This window comes from Sorex araneus, chromosome 5 (assembly GCF_027595985.1).
Source record: "Sorex araneus isolate mSorAra2 chromosome 5, mSorAra2.pri, whole genome shotgun sequence".
NCBI lineage: Eukaryota > Metazoa > Chordata > Mammalia > Eulipotyphla > Soricidae > Sorex > Sorex araneus.
Genome location: NC_073306.1, coordinates 4746985 through 4768454, shown reverse-complemented (window position 1 = coordinate 4768454; position 21470 = coordinate 4746985). Strand labels below are relative to the sequence as shown.

At 60.3% G+C, this 21470-nt stretch overlaps 1 protein-coding gene across 1 annotated transcript in view; it reads left to right on the top strand.

Moving 5' to 3' along the window:
* The window catches only part of MTOR (mechanistic target of rapamycin kinase), a 113482-nt gene extending 92975 nt beyond the window's left edge, over positions 1-20507 (top strand). The window contains exons 40-58 of the mRNA XM_055138868.1: positions 12-112; positions 1023-1119; positions 1570-1668; positions 2009-2131; positions 2237-2419; positions 2833-2967; positions 3065-3239; positions 5139-5274; positions 6263-6410; positions 6773-6895; positions 8737-8819; positions 10101-10173; positions 11081-11155; positions 11570-11705; positions 12823-12888; positions 16254-16334; positions 16766-16846; positions 18990-19095; positions 19732-20507. Of these exons, the coding sequence (XP_054994843.1) occupies positions 12-112; positions 1023-1119; positions 1570-1668; positions 2009-2131; positions 2237-2419; positions 2833-2967; positions 3065-3239; positions 5139-5274; positions 6263-6410; positions 6773-6895; positions 8737-8819; positions 10101-10173; positions 11081-11155; positions 11570-11705; positions 12823-12888; positions 16254-16334; positions 16766-16846; positions 18990-19095; positions 19732-19747 (2037 nt within the window). The 3' untranslated portion in view covers positions 19748-20507. The remainder of the gene's footprint in view (positions 1-11; positions 113-1022; positions 1120-1569; positions 1669-2008; positions 2132-2236; positions 2420-2832; positions 2968-3064; positions 3240-5138; positions 5275-6262; positions 6411-6772; positions 6896-8736; positions 8820-10100; positions 10174-11080; positions 11156-11569; positions 11706-12822; positions 12889-16253; positions 16335-16765; positions 16847-18989; positions 19096-19731) is intronic.
* Positions 20508-21470: the final 963 nt, after the last annotated feature.

Sequence of the window (21470 nt, the reverse complement as noted above, 5' to 3'; positions counted from 1 at the left end):
CGTGTCCCCAGGATCTGTCCAAGACGCTGCTGATGTACACCGTCCCTGCCGTCCAGGGCTTCTTCCGCTCCATCTCCCTGTCGCGAGGCAACAACCTCCAGGACACGCTCAGGTGGGAGAGCCACAGGGGGCGCGTGGGGGACGTGCCGCACGGTCTCTCCCGTCCGCGGGGCGGAAGGGCGCCTGCCTCCCCCTGAGGGCCGAGGGGGTGCGTGTCCCGGGGCGTCCGTGTCAGAGGTCAGCGCCTCAGACAGTCCGCGCAGGCCCTCCGCAGAGAGTGCGAGGGCGGGCCTGCCCACCAGGTCAGGTGTCCCCTGTGGTCGCTGCCCTGTCCTGGCTTGCACAGCCACCCCCCGAGTTGTCGGAGTGAGGCTGCAGGCCCAGGGTGGCCCCTGTGTTGGCCTCACTGCCCCCGCCAAGGGCGCCCCGGGCCGACCCTGAGCAGGTCCTGCCGGTTCTTGTCTTCTCAGGAGGGCCTGGAGAGGGCGGGGTGCTAGGATACAGGAACCCGGGACCATCTCTGGCTCTGCGTGGTCCCCGGAGCACTGAGCCAGGGGCGTGGTCCAGAATTGGGTTTAAATTGTGTAAGTCGTAGGGCCTTAGAGACAACACAGCAGGAGGGCACTTACCTTGCACGAAACTGACCCAGGTTCAACCCCCGGCACCCCATGTGGTCTCTCGTGCCCACCAGGAGTGACTCCTGAGTGCATAGCCAGGAGTAAGCCCTGAGCGTAGCCAGGTATGGCTCAAAAGCCAAACCAAGGCCCAAGCAATAGTCCAGCGGGTAGGGCGTTGGCCTTGCACTCGGCAGACCCGGGTTCGATCCCCAGCATCGCATATGGTCCCCTGAGCACCGCCAAGAGTAACTCCTGAATGCAGAGCCGGGAGTAACCCCTGAGCATCACCGGGTGTGACCCGAAAAGCAAATAATAGTAATAATAATAACAACAACAACAACCACGAGAAATAGGCAAAAGCCGAGAGGCTGCATTTTCTGTGATTTTCTCGTTTTTCCTTTCCAGAGTCCTCACCTTGTGGTTTGATTATGGCCACTGGCCGGATGTAAATGAAGCCTTAGTAGAGGGCGTCAAGGCGATCCAGATTGACACCTGGTTACAGGTGAGACTTGGTTTCGATGCGGACGGGTGGACCTCTCTCCTTCAGGCCCGCTCGCCACACCCCTGCTGTCCCTCGTACCCGTCTCACTGGCTTGTCCCCGTCCCTCGCTGGCTGTTTTCCTCCGGAGGAGCCCATGTTCTCTCGAACACGTCCTCCTCCTCTTCCTCTCCTCACCTCTCTCTAAATAAGTCTCAGTAAAACTCTGATTCACCACTTCCCCCCCAAAAAAAAAAAAACAACAACTCCTTCACCTCTTTGAATCACTGCGGGGAGAGGCGGCCGCGCCCAGTGGCTGCGATGGAGGAGTCGGGCCGAGCCCGAGAGTCCCAGTGGCCGTCAGCGTCTGTAGGGAGTGAAGAGCGACCCGGCTCAGAACCCAGCAGCACCTGCCAGGACAAATCCCGAGGCCGGCCACTGCCCGGGCGGGTAACTGGGCTGTCTTGTCTCCAGGTCATACCTCAGCTCATCGCCAGGATCGACACGCCCAGGCCCTTGGTGGGACGCCTCATCCACCAGCTCCTCACGGACATCGGCCGCTACCACCCCCAGGTATGGGGGCCGTGGAGCAGCCGCCCGTGGAGGTGGACGACCCCCCTCGGGAGGGCCCTGAGTAGACCTGGACAACACCCCCTCCCCCGCCCCAACAGCACCGGGCCAGGAGCAGGGCCAGCACCACCGGGCATGGCCCAAAATCAGAAGGAAAATCAGAGGACCCCCTGCAGCCTTCTGGGGGTGCGGGGTCACACCCAGCAGTGCCCGGGAATCACTCCCGGCTCTGTGCTCAGGCCGCACTCCTGGGCGTGCACAGGGGGGACCATCTGGGGAGTGGGGCTCGAACCTGGGCCCGCCCCCGCCTCACCGTCTCTCCCGTCCCCCCCGTGTGGCTCAGGCGCTCATCTACCCGCTGACCGTGGCTTCCAAGTCGACCACCACGGCCCGTCACAACGCGGCCAACAAGATCCTGAAGAACATGTGCGAGCACAGCAACACGCTGGTGCAGCAGGCCATGATGGTGAGCCGGGCGCCGGCCCGCGGGCAGCACCGCCGACCCCTCGCGCCGCTCCCCTCCTCCGCGACGCGCCCGCCAGGCTGAGCCCCTGCCTCCCGGCGCCCCTAGGTGAGCGAGGAGCTGATCCGCGTGGCCATCCTCTGGCACGAGATGTGGCACGAGGGCCTGGAGGAGGCCTCACGCCTGTACTTCGGGGAGCGCAACGTGAAGGGCATGTTCGAGGTGCTGGAGCCCCTGCACGCCATGATGGAGCGCGGGCCCCAGACGCTGAAGGAGACGTCCTTCAACCAGGTACCGGCCCGTGGCCACCCGCCGTTTCTCCGACGAGAATGAATGCCCTCTGAGGGGAGCAGCGGGGTTGGCACATCGGTCCGGGTTCGATCCCCGGCATCCCATACGGTCCCCCGAGCACCCCCAGGAGTGGTTCCTGCGTGCCGAGCCAGGACGAAGCCCTGAGCATCGCCAGGCGTGGCCCCAAAGCAGAGAGAGAGAGAAAGGTTCTTGTCTCCAGGTCGCCAGAGTCCTGGGGTTGGGGCTGGACAGGCACCCGGGGGCATCCTCCCCTCTGACGACTCCCCCTCGAGCCTGTGGGGACAGAGCTCGCCGGAGCCACAGGGCTCCCTCGCGGGGCTGTTCCCGCCAGCCCTCCCGGTCACGTCACGCCCCAGAGCCTCGTGCCACTTGCCGTGTGCTGCCCCCGCCAGGCCTACGGCCGAGACCTAATGGAGGCCCAGGAGTGGTGCCGGAAGTACATGAAGTCCGGGAACGTCAAGGACCTCACGCAGGCCTGGGACCTCTACTACCACGTGTTCCGGCGCATCTCCAAGCAGCTGCCGCAGGTAGGGTCTCGGCCACGCGCGCCGTCCCCTGTCCCGGGGACTCCGGAGCACCGCGGCCCCTCCCCGGCGGAGAGGCTGAGCCCGGCGTCCCTTGCAGCTCACGTCGCTGGAGCTGCAGTACGTGTCCCCCAAGCTGCTGATGTGCCGGGACCTCGAGCTGGCCGTGCCGGGAACCTACGACCCCAACCAGCCCGTCGTCCGCATCCAGTCCATCGCGCCGTCCCTGCAGGTCATCACGTCCAAGCAGAGGCCCCGCAAGCTGACGCTGATGGGTGAGGACCGCCGTGCCCCCCTGCCACCCGCTTCTCCCCTCCGTCCCCGCCCCGGGCGCCCCAAGGGCGGAGGAGGAAGGTGCGTTTCTCCGCCCAGCCTCCCGGGAGTCGCGCCTCACCCCCCCCTCGGTTGGGCTCGTATAAGCGACACGCACGACCCCGGAACTTGGGAGCGGGCGGGCGGGGCGGGAAGGGTGTGGTGTGGAGAGCAGCCGGGGCCTGGGAGGGAAGCCAGGGGAAGCCTCTGAGTGAGGGTGAGTTGGGTCCTGAGAAAGGGCCCGGCGGCCTCTGAACGTGACTTCTTACTCTCAGTCTCTGGGGCCTGGGAGATGAGCCCAGGAGCATAGAGGAGAGAGTACCGCAGGCAGGGCGCTTGCCTCTCACACAGGCGGTCCAACTTGATGGCCAGAACCATACGTGGTCCCCTGAGCCCCAGCAGAAGTGATGCCTGAGCGCAGAGCCAGGAGGAAGCCTTGACATGCTGGCTAAGTCCCCAAAACCGTATAAAGTTTTGGAGGGCTCCCAAGGTCTAGGGGGTGCCGGGGGCCCGGGACACTGGGGATTCCCAACCAGCTGGGCTGGTGCTTAGGCGGTCTGGGATACAGCGCTGCTTGGGCCCCAGGGCATTGGGATCACTGTGGTGCCTGGGGGCCACTGGAAAGGAGTTCTCACAACGGGTCACCTCTCAGGGACAGTTTGGAAAGGCCAGAGCACTCTGGTCATGCTTTGTGATTTCTCCTTTAAATGCTCGGGCTGGGGGCTGGAGCGATAGCACAGCGGTAGGGCGTTTGCCTTGCACGCGGTTGACCCGGGTTCGATTCCCAGCATCCCATATGGTTCCCTGAGCACTGCCAGGAGTGATTCCTGAGTGCAGAGCCAGGAGTAACCCCTGTGCATTGCCAGGGTGACCCAAAAAGCAAAAAAAAAAAAAAAAAAAAAAAAAAATTTAAATGCTCGGGCTGGGGCCGAAGAGACAGTACCCGGGTAAGGTATTCGCCTTCCCCCATGCACGCCAGGAGCAGCGTTGGAGTGTTGCCAGGTTGTTGAGGAGGAAAAAAAACCAATAAATAAAATACACATCTCGGGTCTAGAGCAATAGCACAGCAGGGAGGGTGTTTGCCTTGCACGCGGCCGACCCGGGTTCGATTCCCAGCATCCCATAGGGTCCCCTGAGCACCGCCAGGGGTAATTCCTGAGTGCAGAGCCAGGAGTGACCCCTGTGCATTGCTGGGTGTGACCCAAAAAGCAAAAATAAATAAATATATAAGTAAATAAATAAATAAACTGCTCACCTGGGCTGGAGAGAGAGAGCACAGTGGGCAGGGCACTGGCATGCGTGTAGTTCTAGGTTTGATCCCGGCACCCCATAGGATTTTCCCCAGCCAGTAGTGAGGCCTGAGCACTGCCGGGTGTGGCTCAAAAAAAAAACCAAACACCAACTCATTAATTGCTCATGTTGGAATAGTGTTGTAAACTGGGATACTTACATAAAAAATAAGTTAATCAGAAATCAGTTCGGCTCGGGGCCAGGGAGAGAGTACAGTGGGTACTTGCCTTGCAGGCATCCTGTGTGGTCGCCAGAGCCTGGGGGCCATTTGGGGTGCTGGGGACCAACCAGGGTCAGCACCTTAACCCCTGTGTCTCTGCCCCCTTCACTTTTAGGGATGTTTATTTTTGCTTGATTTAGGGGGGAAGGGGCCAAACCCGAGGTGCTTAGGGCTGTGTTCTCCAGGGCCCCTCGTGCTGGGCCCGAGAACGCTGGTGCTGGGGACACCGGGGCCAGCCGCGTACAAGTATTTGGACCTTCTCTCCGGCCCTTGATTCACTCTCTGAGCGCGTCTCTCTGGGGACCGTCGGGCGGGGCCGGGCCCCGGGCCTCACTGTGTCCCTCTCCCACAGGCAGCAACGGGCATGAGTTTGTTTTCCTCCTGAAGGGCCACGAAGACCTGCGGCAGGACGAGAGGGTGATGCAGCTCTTCGGGCTGGTCAACACCCTCCTGGCCAACGACCCCACGTCTCTGCGGAAGAACCTCAGGTACGCGTGGGGGCCTTTCGGGCTGGCCCGCGCCTTTAGGAGACGGGTACCAAAAAGGGAAGTCGGGGGCCGGAGCGACAGCACAGCGGGGAGGGCGTTTGCCTTGCACGCGGCCGACCCAGGTTCAAGTCCCAGCATCCCATAGGGTCCCCTGAGCACGGCCAGGGGTAACTCCTGAGTGCGGAGCCAGGAGTAACCCCTGTGCATTGCCGGGTGTGACCCAAAAAGCAAAATAATAATAATAATAATAATAAATAGATAGATAGATAGATAGATAGATAGATAGATAGATAGATAGATAAAAAGGGAGGTCGAGTGTGCGCTCTGGCCCGGGCCGGGGTTGGTCCCAGAGCTCTGAGAACAGTGCCCGAGCACTGCCGTCGTGGCCCCGAAGCCGTTGCTAGCAGGGGCCTGGAGAGATGCTACGGCAGGGAGGGCCCCTGCCAAGCACGGGGGCCCCAGGCCCGACCCCTAGCCCCTACCTTGTCCTCGGGCCCCGCCAGCAGGGATCCGTGAGCACAGAGCCAAGGGTGCGTCCTGAGCACCTCCGGGTGTGGCCCAGAAAACAGGCTGCCGAGGAGTCCAACACTAAGGGGAAATTCCTGAGAGTTTTAGAAACTTTTCGCCAGGAAACGCCCTGTGCAGACGGCCCAGAGTGGACGGCCGCGTCTGTGGCTTCTGGAGAGGAGCCGGGCCGGACCCGCGGGTTCCCCGCCGCCACGTGTCCGTGTCGTCATCCTCGGGCCCAGGCCTTCAGTCGGAGGGCCGTTCCCAGAGTGGAGAGTCTGGGCGGGCGGGGGGGGGGGACTGAGCACCGTGGGGCCCAAGCTGCTGCTTTGCCCCTCCCCCCGCCCGGGTCACGCCCCCCAGGCAGGGCTCGTGTCAGGACTCAGCAGAGAGCGAGCCTCGCGCAGGGGGGTCAGGGGCCCCCGCCCGCCCTTCCAGGGGCCTCCTGGGCACTGACCCCGCCCTCCCTGCCCGGCGCCAGCATCCAGAGGTACGCCGTCATCCCGCTGTCCACCAACTCGGGCCTCATCGGCTGGGTGCCGCACTGCGACACGCTGCACGCCCTCATCCGGGACTACCGCGAGAAGAAGAAGATCCTGCTCAACATCGAGCACCGCATCATGCTGCGGGTACGCGGCCGGCGGTGCCGCCGTCCCCTCCTGGAACCCCCCGTTCCCGAGGAGCACTTCTCAAGGCACTGGCTGTGGGAGGACGTTGAGTGCAGCGAGTCCTCGGGCAGGACGGCCTTTCCTGGGGGGCGGCCCGCCCAGGGGGGACGGGCGAGTCACTGGCCGGCGGGAGGGATGCCGGAGCACTGCCCTGGCGGGATGGGAGCCCTCGGGCTCTCTCCTCACCAGAGCTCAGCCCTGAGTGCCCGTGCCCGGTGGCATCGGGGCAGTGCCCGCTGGGCTGCCCGTCCCGCAGCCGTCCTCTCCCCCCTTCCCCGGGGACCGGTTCCTGCCGGCCGCTCCCATCCGCCGCTTCCCTGCAGATGGCCCCCGACTACGACCACCTGACCCTGATGCAGAAGGTGGAGGTGTTCGAGCACGCCGTCAACAACACGGCTGGCGACGACCTGGCCAAGCTGCTGTGGCTCAAGAGCCCCAGCTCCGAGGTGCGTGTCCCCGTGCTCGCCCCGCCCCCACGACGTGGGCGTGCTGCCGGCCACGGCCTCCGCTCCGTGGCATCTGGGCTGACTGCATCACAGACACCAAGTGTTTTACATACATTGTGAACTGTGTTTGTTTGGGTTTTGCGGAATTTGTTTTTTGAGGGTTTTCTGTTTTGTAGGGTGGGGGCAGCTTGGTGCTTTGGTTTTGGGGTCACACCCATTGGTTTTCAGGGGTCATCCTGGCTCTGCACTCAGGAATGATTCCTGGCGGTGCTCGGGGGACCATACGGGGTGTTGGGGATAGAACCCGGGTCAGCTGCGTGCAGGATAAATGCCCTCCCCACTGTACTGTCGCTCCTCGCCCATTTCATTGCTCTTTATGCCTGTTTCTCTTCAGGTACCGTTTGTTTTTTGTTTGTTTTTTTTCTTTTTGGGTCATACCCGGTGATGCACACAGGGGTTACTCCTGGCTCTGCAGTCAGGAATCACCCCTAGCAGCGTTCAGGGGACCATATGGGATGCTGGGTATTGAACCCGGGTCGGCCATGTGCAAGGCAAACGCCCTACCCGCTGTGCTATTGCTCCAGCCCCCATTAAAACAAGTTTTCTGTGGGGTTTGAAGTGGGCGTCACACCTGTTGGTGCTCAGGGGCTGTTGTTTTGCTTTGTTTTGTTTTGTTTTTGTAATTTTTTTGCTTTTTGGGTCACCCCTAGCGGTGCTCAGGGGACCATATGGGATGCTGGGAATTCACCCCGGGTCGGCCGATTGCAAGGCAGACGCACTCCCCACTGGACTGTCGCTCCAACCCAGGGGATTTTCTTATCCTTAGGGTCCCTCTGCCAGTGCGCAGGGATCTGGCTGGGTGGGCTGCAAGCCGGCAAGCACCTTAACTCCTGTACTGTTTCTTTGGCCCAGTACAAGTCTTACTGGCAATTTCCACATTTTTTTTTTCTTTCAGAGAAGGGTTGGGATCATTTATTTTGTCGAGTCTACTCAAAAATGCCATTAAATATTTATTGGAACTACATTAAATGTATTTCATTTGGGAGGCTTTATCTTTCCTCCTTTCTTTGGTTTTTATTTTGGAACCACACCTGGCAGAGCGTGGGGTCACTCTAGCAGTGCCCCGGAGAGTGCACCCCGGGCCCGCCTGCAGAACACACTGAGAGGGGCCGGGGCGATGGTGCCGCGGGCCGGGCACTTGCCCCCTGGCATCCATATCGCCTCCCGTCAGCCCCCCCTGGAGCTCCACTGGGAGGAATTCCTGGGTGCAGAGCCAAGAGTAACCCTTGAGCATCGCTGGGTGTGGCCCCAAACCTAAAAAACGATAAGGAGCGTACGCTTGGAGCCGTCTTCCTGACTGGGCGCTGCCATGGAAATCCTCCTGTGGGTGTTCTCGGCTGCCCTGTGTTTCCCAGTAAATGTAATTTTGTTCATCAGTGCTGCCCGAGGCGTGTATCACTGCGGAGATCATGGGCGAGGTCCTTACTCTGTTGTACGTTCTAACGGGCGGTTGCTGATGGGATTTAAGAGACAGCCGGCAGGCCTGAGTGACAGTACAGCAGGCAGGGCGCGCGCTGGCAGTGACCGGCCTGGGTGCGCTCTCTGGCACCCCGTATGATCCCCCCAGCCCGCCAGGAGGGACCCCTGAGCAGCCCGCCAGGAGGGACCCCTGAGCAGCCCGCTGGGAGGGACCCCTGAGCACTAGGCCCTGAGCACCGCCAGCTATGGACCAAACACGGAAGAGAAAGGCGAGAGCAGGAAGGCAGCGGGTTGGGTGTGATTCCTCGAGGCCCTTCCGGTCCGTCTCCGGCGCCTTGGCTCACCTGTGCTCCCGTTTCCAGGTATGGTTTGACCGAAGAACCAACTACACCCGTTCCCTGGCGGTCATGTCCATGGTTGGGTATATTTTGGGCCTGGGAGACAGGTGAGTGAATTTATTCTGTTTCTTTGGGTCTTTTTCTCCACTCACATTTTCTGGTTTCCAAATGAGATTCCTCGGCACTTGGCAAATCCCTGTGTCCTCTGAGTTCAGCCTCTCCGCCGCCTCCCCCTTAGTTCCCTATTTATTATCCCTGTCAGCAGGGCAATACCTCAGGCTCCAGCGGGAAAGCCACAGTCAAGGGCACAGCCTCACTTAGTGTATTAAAGAGCCTGTCAGGTCTGACTGACCTTTCCACTGGCTCAGTGAACACGTATCAGTCACTGCGCCGAGACAAGGAGTTCTATTTCCATAATTGAAACCACCCAATCAAGGTCCCTTCCATTATTTCTGCATAGTAAATTGCATCTCAGGGTACTGCGGGAAAACATGGCTTTTCTAGATATGTTCAGATATTGACCCACTGGAATGTTTGAAAAAAAAACACTAGTTCTTTTTTTCTTCTAGGATCATGTCTTGTGCAATTATATGAAAGTAAAAATAATTTTTTTCCCCACTAAAAAATTTGCTCCTTGGGGGCCCGAGCAATATTACAGTGAGTAGGTGTTTGCCTTGCTCGCAGCCGACTGTGGTTTGATCCCCAGCACCCCATACGGTCGGTCTCCGAGCACTGCCAGGAGTGATTCCTGAGTGCAGAGTCAGGAGTGACCCTGAGCATCAAAGGTGACCCAAAAAGAAGAAGAAAAAAAAAGGGAGCGGCACTCAGATCGATAGCACAGCGGGGAGGGCATTTGCCTTGCACGTGGCCGATCTGGGTTCGATCCTTGGCATCCCATAGGGTCCCCTGAGCAACACCAGGAGTGATTCCTGAGTGCAGAGCCAGGAGTGACCCCTGAGCATCGCCAGGTGTGACCCAAAAGGGAAAAAAACAACACAAAGAGAAAGAAGCATCCCTGTCTTGGAAAGTGAACAGACTGTCTTGGCTGCTGAGTGACGGTCGCCCTGCCGTGCCGGCACCCCCCCAAGGGATTCCTCTGCTCAGGCCTTGGGGGGTAAATCTCACAGAACCGGGGGCCTTGGGAGTCACAGCCCAAACCTGCCTGCAGGCCCAGGTCGGCAGCCGTAACCTGTCAAGGGCCACGCGGTCTCTGTCACGTGATGCATCCCTGCTGCCGCAGCACACGGGCCACGTGTGACAGTAAACGAGCATGTCACGTTCTGGCCGCGCTCTAGTCACGGAAACAGTGTCAGGGGGCCAGCGGGACTGGGTGGGCCCGAGCACTGCGCTTGCCCGGCCTGAGTGCCCGTGCGTTGGCCCCCCCTCAGACACCCGTCCAACCTGATGCTGGACCGGCTCAGTGGCAAGATCCTGCACATCGACTTCGGGGACTGCTTTGAGGTAAGCGTGTGGCCCGGGACACGCAGAGCTCACCCGGGCGTGTCGCACGGGAGGTATCGGTTGCTCCCCCCAGCCTCCCCGGAAGGAGGGGGCTGAGAGCTGAATGGGGACAGCCCCACCTGGCGCGTGGCTGGCCCGCGTTGTTCCCCCAGCACTGTCAGGGTCGTCCTGGGCACAGCAGGGCTCTGGCGTGGCCGCGCGTGGCCGTGGGAAGAGGGACGCAGGCTGAGGGACGCAGGCCGTGTCTCGGCTGTTGCTGCAGCGCGGGGCAGCGCCCCGAGAGCAGGACTCGCCTGGCAGGCGGCCGGCAGCGGGGCTGTCCCTGTGCCTCTCTCCCCGCTGCCTCAGTTTCCTCTGCAGCCAGTCCCTCGACTAAAAGCTTGCTGCTTTATTCCCTGGGCTTGTTTCTGTTGTTAGCTTTTTCGGGGGGTTGGGGTTTTTTAGGGGGTCGGGCTACACTGGCAGTGCTCAGGGCCTACGCCTGGCTCTGCACTCGGGGATAACCTCTTTTTTTTTTTTCTTTTGGGGTCACACCCAGCGAATCACAGGGGTTACTCCTGGCTCTGCACTCAGGAATTACTCCTGGCGGTGCTCGGGGGACCCTATGGGATGCCGGGGATTGAACCTGGGTTGGCTGCGTGCAAGGCAAACGCCCTACCCGCTGTGCTATCACTGCGGCCCCTTGGGATGACTTCCTGAAGGTTCAGGGAATCATCTTGGGTGCTGGGAGTGAACCCAGGTCAGCTGCAGGCCAGGAGAGTGCCCGCCTGCCGTACTGTCTGTCTGGCCCCATTTCCTTGTCCCAGCTTAAGTCCGTGCAAGTGGCGCAGAAGAAAGCTTCCACTTCCGCTTCAGCCCAACAGTCTCGTGAGTTTATTTCCCTTACTGACCCTTTGTTTCCTTGCAGGTTGCAATGACCAGAGAGAAATTCCCAGAGAAGATTCCGTTTAGACTCACACGGATGTTGACCAACGCTATGGAGGTGAGTAGAACAGCTGTGGAATGGGGCCAGTTCCCTTCTGAAGACAGGCTTTGTTGGGGGAGCTGCTCCTAGCTCTGTGCTCGAGGGCTATTCCTGACGGTGCTCAGGGGGTCTCGTGTTGCTGGGGATTGATCCAGGGCCTGCCGCATGCAAGCCTCGTGCCGTAACCGTGACCTCTCGGGCCCTGAAGCCCACTTCCGTGTTCCACGTGCCGATTCCCCGGAGCGCGGTAGTTTCCGGGTCTCTGCTGTCTCGTCGCGTCGGTGTTTCTCAGTGTTTGGCAGACTCCGCAGGCTTCTTTCTGGGCCCTCGGTGGGGCGGCTCGTCCCTCCCGCCCGAGACCCTGCGGCCGAGTCAGTCACAGCTTCCCCGGGCCGGGGAGGGGACCAGCCCTCACCTCCTCTCCCCGGGCAGGTCACGGGCCTGGACGGCAACTACAGGATCACGTGCCACACGGTGATGGAGGTGCTCCGGGAGCACAAGGACAGCGTCATGGCCGTGCTGGAGGCCTTCGTCTACGACCCCCTGCTCAACTGGCGGCTGATGGACAGTGAGTGCCAGCGAGGGCCCGTCGGCTCAGAAATCCCCAACACGCCCTTCCCGTGACCGGGCCCGAGACAGTCCCGAGTCTTGGCGCTGCACTCGCCAGGCGGCTCTGATGGCCGCAACGTCCAGGGCTTGCGTTTGTTTGTTTTTCTTGAACCACCGTGAGCTCTGGTTACGAAGCTTTCAGTTTGAGTTCCAGTCCTACAGTGCTCGAACACCCACCCCTCCGCCAGTGCCCATTCTCCACCCCCAGTGTCCCCAGTGTCCCTCCCACCCACCCCCATCTCTTCCCACCCCCTGCCCTTGTGGCAGGCACATTCCCTCTTTCTCTCGCTCTACTTTTGGGCTTTGTGGTTTGCAACACAGATACTGAGAGGCCACCACGTTTGGTCCTTTATCTACTTTCAGCACACGTCTCCCGTCCCGAGTGATCCCTCCAACCCTCACTGACTCAGTGACCCCTTCTCTCTCCCAGCTGCTCATGAGGCAGGTTTCCAACGATGGGGCAATATTCCTGGCCATTGTGTCCGCTGTCCTTGGGTGTCCGTCTCATACTATGTTATTCTACACTCCACACATGAGTGCAGTCCTTCGTCTGTCCCTCTCTTCCTGACTCATGTCACTCAGCATGATACTCTCCATGAGCATCCACTTAGAAGCACATTTCATGACTCCATCTCCCCTGACAGCTGACTTCCAGTATTCTTATTGCCACGGGAACTGCAGCCGTCAGTGTATGTCCTGGCCGGACTGTCCTTCAGAGTAACGCACGTGCCCTGGCGACGTGTCCCCAGCTCCCAGCAGGGCGTCAGCTGTCGGGCTCCCCTCCGTCTCCGTCCTCCCTTTGCTCCTCCCTGCAGGCGTGGCCACAGCGGGCCGCGTTCTAGCTAGCCCACTCTCACCGTGTTCCCCGCTTTGATGGTCAGCGTCAGACTCGAGGACAGAGGGTGCTCGGGGCCAGGTACCCGCTGGCAGCCCCCCTTCCTCCTGGCCGTCTTTGGCTTTGCCCTGGGCTCACGCGTGTGGAGACACTCTGCTCGCTGTGGAGGACCTCTCCTCAGGCAGGGTTCTCTCAGGTCCAGGCTGCAAGCTCCTCCTAACCCCTCGATTTCTCTCCCTAGCGAACACCAAAGGCAACAAGCGTTCCCGAACGAGGACAGACTCCTACTCCGCCGGCCAGTCCGTAGGTGGGTGCTTGCCCCGGGGCCCGGGAGGTGTGTCCCCGTCCGCGCAGCCTTGTCGCGCCAGGCTCTGCTGCTGCCCTGGGGGCGTCGCTTCAGCAGGGGTGGACACTGCTCGGGAAGGAGGCCGCCAGGAGCGGCCCACCAGCGCCGGGGCCTGAGTCTAGCCGGGGTCCCCGAAGCGCCCTCACCACCAAAGCATCACCTTTGAGTTTAACTTTACAAACGTTTCTAGAAATACTTACGAGACACCAAGCACCTAATATACAGGGGTTTTACTCTGTGCCTCTGAGAATACGTTAGGTACCTAGCGCTGTAGTAGCACTGTGGTCCTGTTGGTCATCGATCTGCTCGAGCGAGCACCAGTAACGTCTCCATGGTGAGACTTGTTACTGTTGTTGGCATATTGAGTACGCCACGGGCAGCTTAAACTGAGAAAATTTTACCTAACTGAAATAGTATCCATTCTAAATATAGCTATAAATACTTTTTTTTAAATTCACTGAATCACTGTGAGATCGAGCTAGACAGTGCTCATAGCACTGCCGCCCCGCCGTGCTCAGGCACCCAGGCACCTGTCCCTCCACCCGTGTCTCCGCTCCCTTCCCCCTTCTCCTCCCAGGCTCTGTGTGTTGCGGTGCTGCCGCTGGACGGGTGTCACGCCGTCGCCCTCCCTCCCTCCAGCCCCCGATTCTCGCCCAGGGTGCTCGCCCCGCTCACCGCCCGCCTCACATTGCGGTGGGCCTTGTGCGAAGGACCAGCCTTCCCGGCCTCACTGCTGTTACATACGACGTCTAGAGCCTAAATCCTGCACCAAGAGTGGGTCGGGGTCAGGACGAGTGGCGTTACCTCACTCCCGTTTCTCGGGCGGGGACGGGCAGCGGCAGAGCATGGCGCCTGCAGCACCGCCCCCGGGGCTCCTCAGGGCGGGTGCCGGGCGGAGGCCTGGGGGGCAGAGCAAGTCTCGCCTCCCAGACCCCGGGGGGGGGGGGCAGTCACCTTCGCTTGGCCTCTCCTCGGCCCTTTTTGCCACATGACATCTAACAGCGTCCCGTCCCGCACAGCTTCCGCCTCGGGGAACACTGGGCGCCCGATAGAGTAGGTCTGCCTGGGCCCACGGGTGGGAAGGACGCTCGCCTGGCCGGGCCAGCTCATCCCCAGCAGCACATGGCCGGGGTCACTCTGAGCACAGAGCCAGGAGTAGTACCTGAGCACCTCCAGGTATGGCCCACACCCCTCCCCCACCACACTCCTCAAAGAAGTCAACTCTTCTTGGGGCTGGAGCGATAGCACAGTGGGGAGAGCATTTGCCTTGCACGCAGCCGACCTGGGTTCGATTCCCAGTGTCCCATATGGTCCCCCCGAGCACCACCAGGAGTGATTCTTGAGTGCAGAGCCAGGAGTGACCCCTGTGCATCACCGAGTGTGACCCAAAAAGAAAAAAAAAAAAAAGAAAAAAAGAGGAAAAAGTCAACTATTCTCTACAAATACTCCGGACATTTGTAACGAGTAACAAGTTGCTTAGCTAAGCCAGGTGTTCCGGGCCCAGAGAGAAAAGTGTGAGCTGCAGAGAGTGCCCTGAAGCAGCACAGAACCTCATTCTAGAACCCCCCAGAATCCTCGGTGTAGTGAGAGAACCACTTGCGATTTCCGCTTGCGGGGCAGGGGGAGGAGGAGCCGTGCCCTGGCCTCTGGACGGAGCCGCAGGACGGGGCAGCAGTGGGACCCTGGCTCACGGGGACCGTGGACATGCGTTGATTCTCCGCCACACACCGTGACAGGCCTTGGTGTCTCTGTCGGTCCCTTGGGCAGGTCCTGGTCTCAGTCGCCGGGAGACTCACTGGCTTAACTAGGTTCCACCTTATTAACATGACATCCGGTGACCCCTTCGGGCCAGGAACATGCAGAGGGCCTTCGGGTAGCCAGTCCTGGCAGCATCAGGTGGGGGCGAGACTGCTTGCTTGCGTGACTCGGAAGTTAACTTCTAGGGGGCCGGAGCAGGTACAGCGGGCCAGGTGCTTGCCTTGCACGTGGCTGACCTGGGTTCCATCCCCAGCGTCCCATAGAGTCCCCCGAGCCCGCCAGGAGTAATGCCTCAGTGTCGAGCCAGGAATAAGCCCAGAAAACCACTGGGTGTGACCCAGAAACAAAAAGTTAACGTTTACAGCCAGAGAGGGTGCTCGGGCAGGGTCCCCGTCTCACACGGCTGGATCCCTGGTTTGAGCCTCAGCACCACCAAAATCGATGATAGCAGTTAGCCTCCAGGAGGTTACTAATCAGAGTATTATTATCCCTGACTTCACACTGCGTCCTGTAGTGAACAAGGGAATCTTGGAAATAACTTCATACTTTTTTTTCCTTTTTGGGTCACACCCAGCGATGCACAGGGGTTACTCCTGGCTTTTGCACTTAGGAATTACTCCTGGCGGTGCTCAGGGGACCATATGGGATGCTGGGAATCGAACCCGGGTCGGCCGCGTGCAAGGCAAACGCCCTCCCCGCTGTGCTATCGCTCCAGCCCCAACTTCATACTTTTGATTCTAGATTCTTCTCTCCTGTGCCATTGTTAGTGGAAGGCGACCCTAAAGCCTGAAGGCTTTTTCTTCCAAAATGGGTGCACAAGCTCTTCAAAGAAATAACATTTGCCAGTGACCCACTGCAAAACTAGTTTTCTACATCACTGCCAAATTTTAATTTAACAAGCAGGTTAGATCACCAGGATTTTGACTCCTGCCCGGTCGGAACGTTGTATTACTGCCATTCACTTGAAGTTTTGTGTTTCCTGCGTGCAGAGAGATAACAGTGGGCCTAAGGCACTTGTCTTGCATGGACCCAACCTGATTTGACCCCAGACCTGCATATGGTCCCAGTGTACTGACAGGAGCGACCCCTGAGCACCGCCAGGGTGTCCCCAGCCCTCCCCCAAAACTGGAAAACTTGCATTTCCATTCTGATGGGTGCCACATTCTTCTTTAACAATAATAGCTCACTTTTTAAAACGAATTCTCAGATTTTAAAACATAATTTACATATGGGCTGGAGAGATAGTACAGCGGTTAAGACACTTGCCTTTCACACAGCTAGGTTGTGGGTTCGATCCCCAGCACCCCATATGGTCCCCTGAGCCCACCAGGAGTGATTCCTGAGTGCGGAGCCAGGAGCTAGCCCTGAGCACCGCTAGGTGTGACTTCCCCCCACACCTTCCCAAAGAAAGACCATAAATTACCTAAAGAGTAACGCAATCGCCCCTTTCTCCTCCCCAGCGCGGGAGGGTATTCAGAACAGAGGCTGTGCAGGGCCGAGCGGTCTCGCAACAGTGGCTTCTTGGGATCTGGGTCTTGACTGATTGATTTTTTTTTTTCTTTTCCTAGAAATTTTGGATGGTGTGGAACTTGGGGAACCTGCCCACAAGAAAACAGGGACCACAGTGCCGGAATCGATTCATTCTTTCAGTAAGTCCCGCCTCCCAGGACTGCGCCCGTGTGGAGCTCAGTGAGAAAACAGCCGCTGTGCGCTCTGGGGAGGCTCGGAGGAGCGGCAGACGCCTTTGGGCAGAGCAGAGCGTGTGGGGCTGGAGCAGTAGCACAGCAGGAAGGGCGTTTGCCTTGCACACGGCTGACCCAGGTTCAGTCCCCAGCATCCCATGTGGTCCCATGTGCCAGGAGTGATTCCTGGGTGCAGAGCCAGGAGTAACCCCTGTGCATCTCTGGGTGTGACTAGAAAAAAGAAAAAGAGTTTGTGGACTTGACAGTGATTCCGAGGATAAGGAGGGACACAGAAAAAGTGTCGCCCGACATCCTCCAGAGGCTCGTTCGGGAAAGGAGGGGCGCCCTCGGGAGCCGGGGGCGAGTCCTGCCATTACTCTGTCCTTGGTGTGTTTCAGTTGGAGACGGTTTGGTGAAGCCCGAGGCCCTGAATAAGAAAGCCATTCAGATCATTAACCGGGTCCGAGACAAGCTCACAGGTGAGTGTGTGCAGACGCCCAGCCCGCTGCCACCTACCTCGGTCTCTGGCCGGTGACCGGCTGGCTCGGGCGGGGGTGAAGGACGGATCCTCTTCACGATCACCTCTGCCCAATCACCCCGTCAGAACTGCTCATTTAATTTAAAGTCCTGTTGAGTTCAGCCAGCCAACTTCTGGACAGCTGTTTATCATTGTGACTCAGTGTTAGAGCAGGGTCCTGCCCTCTCTGTCCGGTAGCTGCACGGAGGGGAGAATGCAAACTTTCTCCATTGCCCAGGGGAAGCTGACGACACCCCATCACACCCACGCCCCCCCTGGGCACTGTCTCTTCCTCTGCAAAGGACAAGAGCGTTAGCTAAGGCTTGGCACCGGAGCTTGCTTTCAGGGTCTGTGTATTTACTGAGCAGCGGGTAGGGCGTTTGCCATGCATGCAGCCAACCCAGGTTCGATTCCTCCGGCCCTCTCGGAGAACCTGGCAAGCTACCCGTTTTTGATATGCCAAAAACAGTAACAACAAGTCTCACAAGGGAGACGTTACTGGTGCCCACTCAAGCAAAACAATGAGCAACGGGACGACAGTGCTACAGTGACAGAAATGCTGTGCGCTCAAGAAAGAGCGTTGGCAAAAAGCAAGAAACAGGGTCTCTGTCTTCCTCGGGCTTAGGATCTAAAGGTCCCTGTTAGGAGGGAGAGAGGTACTGAGCTCTGTGACACTGCTGGGGGGAAATTTAAGTCCCTCGGTGGCCTCCCTGGGCTGTGAACCCCTGAGCTACTCTGACAGGCCGCGCTGCGGTCGGCAGCCCCTGTGGCCTGCCCTGGAAGGCAGCGCCAAGGCTGCAGGGCCCGGCCTTCTGCGCCGTGTCTGAAGGGGGCCAGGGGCTGCTGCAGGCATCGTGGCCGTGGGGGCAGCGGGTGCCGGGTTGGCTGTGACTGCCCCTGCTTGCCCGCATGGCAGGCGGGTCAGAGCCTGGGGCACAGCTGCCCCTTCCCCAGACCGGACACCTGAGGGCAGTGTGGGCAGAGGCGGACTCACGAGCCCTCGGAGCAGTGCATACGGCTGCAGGCCTTGGGGACCGTCGAACGTCAGGCTGAGCTGGGCCTCAGACCAAGGCACGCTCGACCCCAGCGCCGCCAGGTACGGCCTAAGCCTCCCCCCGGCCGCCAGCGCCCCCCCCCCAGTAGGTTAAAATGGCCCTTAGTCGGCGTGGGAAGGAGATGCGGGTGCTGGTGAGGCGCTGGTGCCCCAGAGGCAGCAGCCCTGTGGCTTCTCCCCGCAGTCGGGGGGGGGGGGCATATCCCGCGCCCCCCTCTGGCTCCTGCAGCTACAGGAAGCCATCCGCGTCCCGCCCGGCCTGGTCCCGAGCAGATGGGCTGACGGGAGTCGCACGGGCGGCTAGTTTGAGGTGACAGAGAGCGGCGGGGGTGCTCGCCTGGCACGTGGCCCACCGGGTTCGACCCTGGCACCTCGAGTGGCCTCCGACCTGCGGGGCTGATCCCTGAGCACAGAGCCAGTGTCGGCCCTGTGGCCCCGAAACCAACCGCAGCGAATCAGAGTGCCAGGAGTGTGTCCTCAGCACTGCTGGGCGTCGCCCCCAAATCTCCCTCCACTACCTCCCCCCCAAATAAAGTAACCCGAGGCCAGGGAGGCGACTCCTAAATCCCGGGGGAAGCACAGGGGTCTGACTCTCCCTCCAAGGCGGCCGCCCCGAGTGCCAGGAGCAGAACCAGGGAAACGGGCCCCGCCCTGCACACGGCTGACCCAGGTTCAGCCCCGGGTGCCGCAGGTGGTACCCTGAGCCCCACCAGAAGTGACCCTGACCCTGACGGGGGCCGGAGCCGTAGCGCAGCGGGGAGGGCGCTGGCCATGCACGCGGCCAACTGGGTTTGACCCCCAGGACCCCAGGTAGTCCTCAGCCTGCCAGGGGTGAGTCCTGAGCACCACCGGGTGTGCGGGTGTGGCCCAACACAACCAAAATAGAGCCAGAGGCAGCCCCCTCACAGCTTAGCCCCCTCACCCCGATACCTCCAAAAGGAAAATTAAAATCCAGCCGAGATGGCCTTGGAACTCAGTCTGCGGAGAAAGGACTCGTGTCGCAGAGAGAGAAGCCCCCAGGCCCGGCACAAATGTTTCTGTTTCCGCCCAGGTCGGGACTTCTCTCACGACGAGACTCTAGACGTCCCGACACAGGTCGAGCTGCTCATCAAACAAGCAACATCCCACGAAAACCTCTGCCAGTGCTACATTGGATGGTGAGTCTGGCCGGGCTGCGGGCGCACAGCAGGGGTGCGGCCCACCCAGGGGGCTGGAGCGACAGCACAGCGGATAGGGCGTGTGCCTTGCATGTGGCTGACCGGGTTCGATTCTCAGCATCTCTGGGTGTGACCCAGAAAGAAAAAAAAAAAACACTCCTGTCTTCTTTAAAAACATAAATGAACAACTGGACTCCATAGCAGCCTCCCACTTGCCCGCGGAGGGCTTGCGGGGCTGACCAGACGTGGGACCCTGTTTCCAAATCTCTTTCACCGTGTGTGTTCATTCCGCTGAAAAGGAGAAAATTGGGGGCTGGAGCGACAGCACAGTGGGTAGAGCATTTGCCTTGCACGAGACCCACCCGAGAGCCAGGAGTGGGTGGGACCCCAAAATTTAAAAACAAAAAGGTGAGAACTGGAAAATGCTTGTTTATGTCTGGGGGCACAGACACTAACAAGTGGGGCGGGGGTCCGTGCCTTCAGTTCAAAGGCACGTGTGAAAAGGCCCATTTCTGACCCACGATGGGAACCCAGGACTCAGGCGCCAGTGGAGGAAGCCGGAGCCCCAGCCCCTCCCCCACCCCGGAAAGCTCCGAGGAGGCCACAGCACCCAGATGTCCTTCCCTGTCGTCCTAGGTGTCCCTTCTGGTAACCGGAGGCCCGGGGGTGCCCGCGGCCTTCCCCTGGAGACGCCGAACTCCAGCATCTGCTTCCTACGGACTGAAACCAGAGACGGGTGCGGCTGCCACGAGCCTCGGCCGTGAACGGACGGAACTACTGTATACTGGAAGTCGGCGCGAGCCGGCTTCCTCGCTGCTGTTGGAGAATCTATTGTCACAGAAACACGGACGGGCGCGAGCGGCTCCCAGAGCAGTGGGCTGCCGGGCCAGGCCGCCCCGGGAGCAGCCGCCCCATAACTTAGGAATACGGGTTCTCACTTCCCTGCCTCCGGGGCCGCGCTGCTCCCTCTCCCCGAGGCCTCAGGCTGGACGGCGCTGGATGGAGCGTGGCGGGCGCAGAGCGCAGTGCAAGGGAGCAGCAGGCCCGCCCTTCCGCCCGCCCGTTACCTCACCGCTCCACGGACAGCAGCGGCCGCCTCTGCATGACCGGCCGGGGGAAGGGCCGCCGTGGGGCCGCCGCTCCAGGACCTGGGCCCCGAGCTGTGAGGTGGGGAGCGCCCTCCCGGCCCCCGGAGGGCCCCCACTGGCCGCCCCGCGATGGTTGTGGGGGGGGTTCGCACTTAGAAAACGGAAAGGCCATCGTGGAGGTGCTGAGCACGGAGGGCGTCCAGGCCGAGGTGGAGACGCAGGGTCAGGACCCGGCCGCGCAGGGCAGGGGCCGCCGTGCCGAGACCCCACGCCGTAGCTGACGCATTTTTGTGCCAATAAATGACATCAGAGTTTTAAAGACAGGACCGGGAGTGACTGTTCACTAGCTCAGGCGGGAGCCGTGTCCTGGGGCGCGCAGGGGCTCCCCGCCTGCCACAGGGGCTGTCCCGGGGCAGTGGGAAGGGGCGGCGGGGCAGGTCCTGAAGCAAGTGACACAAGCCGGCCTTGGGCTAGGCTGGCGTTCGGTCTTGTGGCCCACGCCTGGTGATGCGCAGGACTGTGTCCGGGGGTCACTTCCGGCAGGGTCTCGAGGAACCATCTGGGGTGCCAGGGTGGGACCCGGCTAGGCCACTCTGGGTAGTGCCCACTGTACTGTCTCTCAGGCCTGTGCGGTTCAGACACTTGGACCTCTTGATCCAGCTGGGCCCAGTGCCCGGCAGGGAAGGACAGGAACAAGACGGGGCTGGGGCCAGACTGCTGCCCCCCGCTCAATGGCAGGAAGTTCGTTTGTTTTGTTTTTTTTAATTTGGGGATCACACTCAGTGGTGCTCAGGGACTACTCCTGGCTCTGTGCTCGGGGATCATTTCTGGCAGTGCTCAGGATCATGTGATGCTGGGGACCGAACTTGGGTCTTCTGCATGGAAAATCAGTGCCCAGCCAGTTGAGCTGCCTCTGCCCACAGAGGGCCTTCAAGCTGATGCTGTGGGAAACAGGACCAAGTAAACTTTTATTCTTTAATCTTTTGAGGGTCAGTGGTCACACCCGCGGTACTCGGGGCTTACCCCTGGCTCTGCTGCCTACCCATCACTCCTGGCAGTGCCCAGGGGACTTTATGCAGTGCCAGGGATCGAAGTGCCAGGGAGGATCACTGCATTAGGCCTCCAGCCCCCAGGTAGAGTTTCAAGAGAAAAGTCACATCTGAATAATATTGGTCATCCTCAAACTTTGAGGTTTTGTTCTCACTGCATTTGTTAATGTTCAAAATCAATGTTAGAAAAAAAAAAAAAGCCTCCTCGGTCTTCCAGCACGCTTCCCTTCCCTTGCCC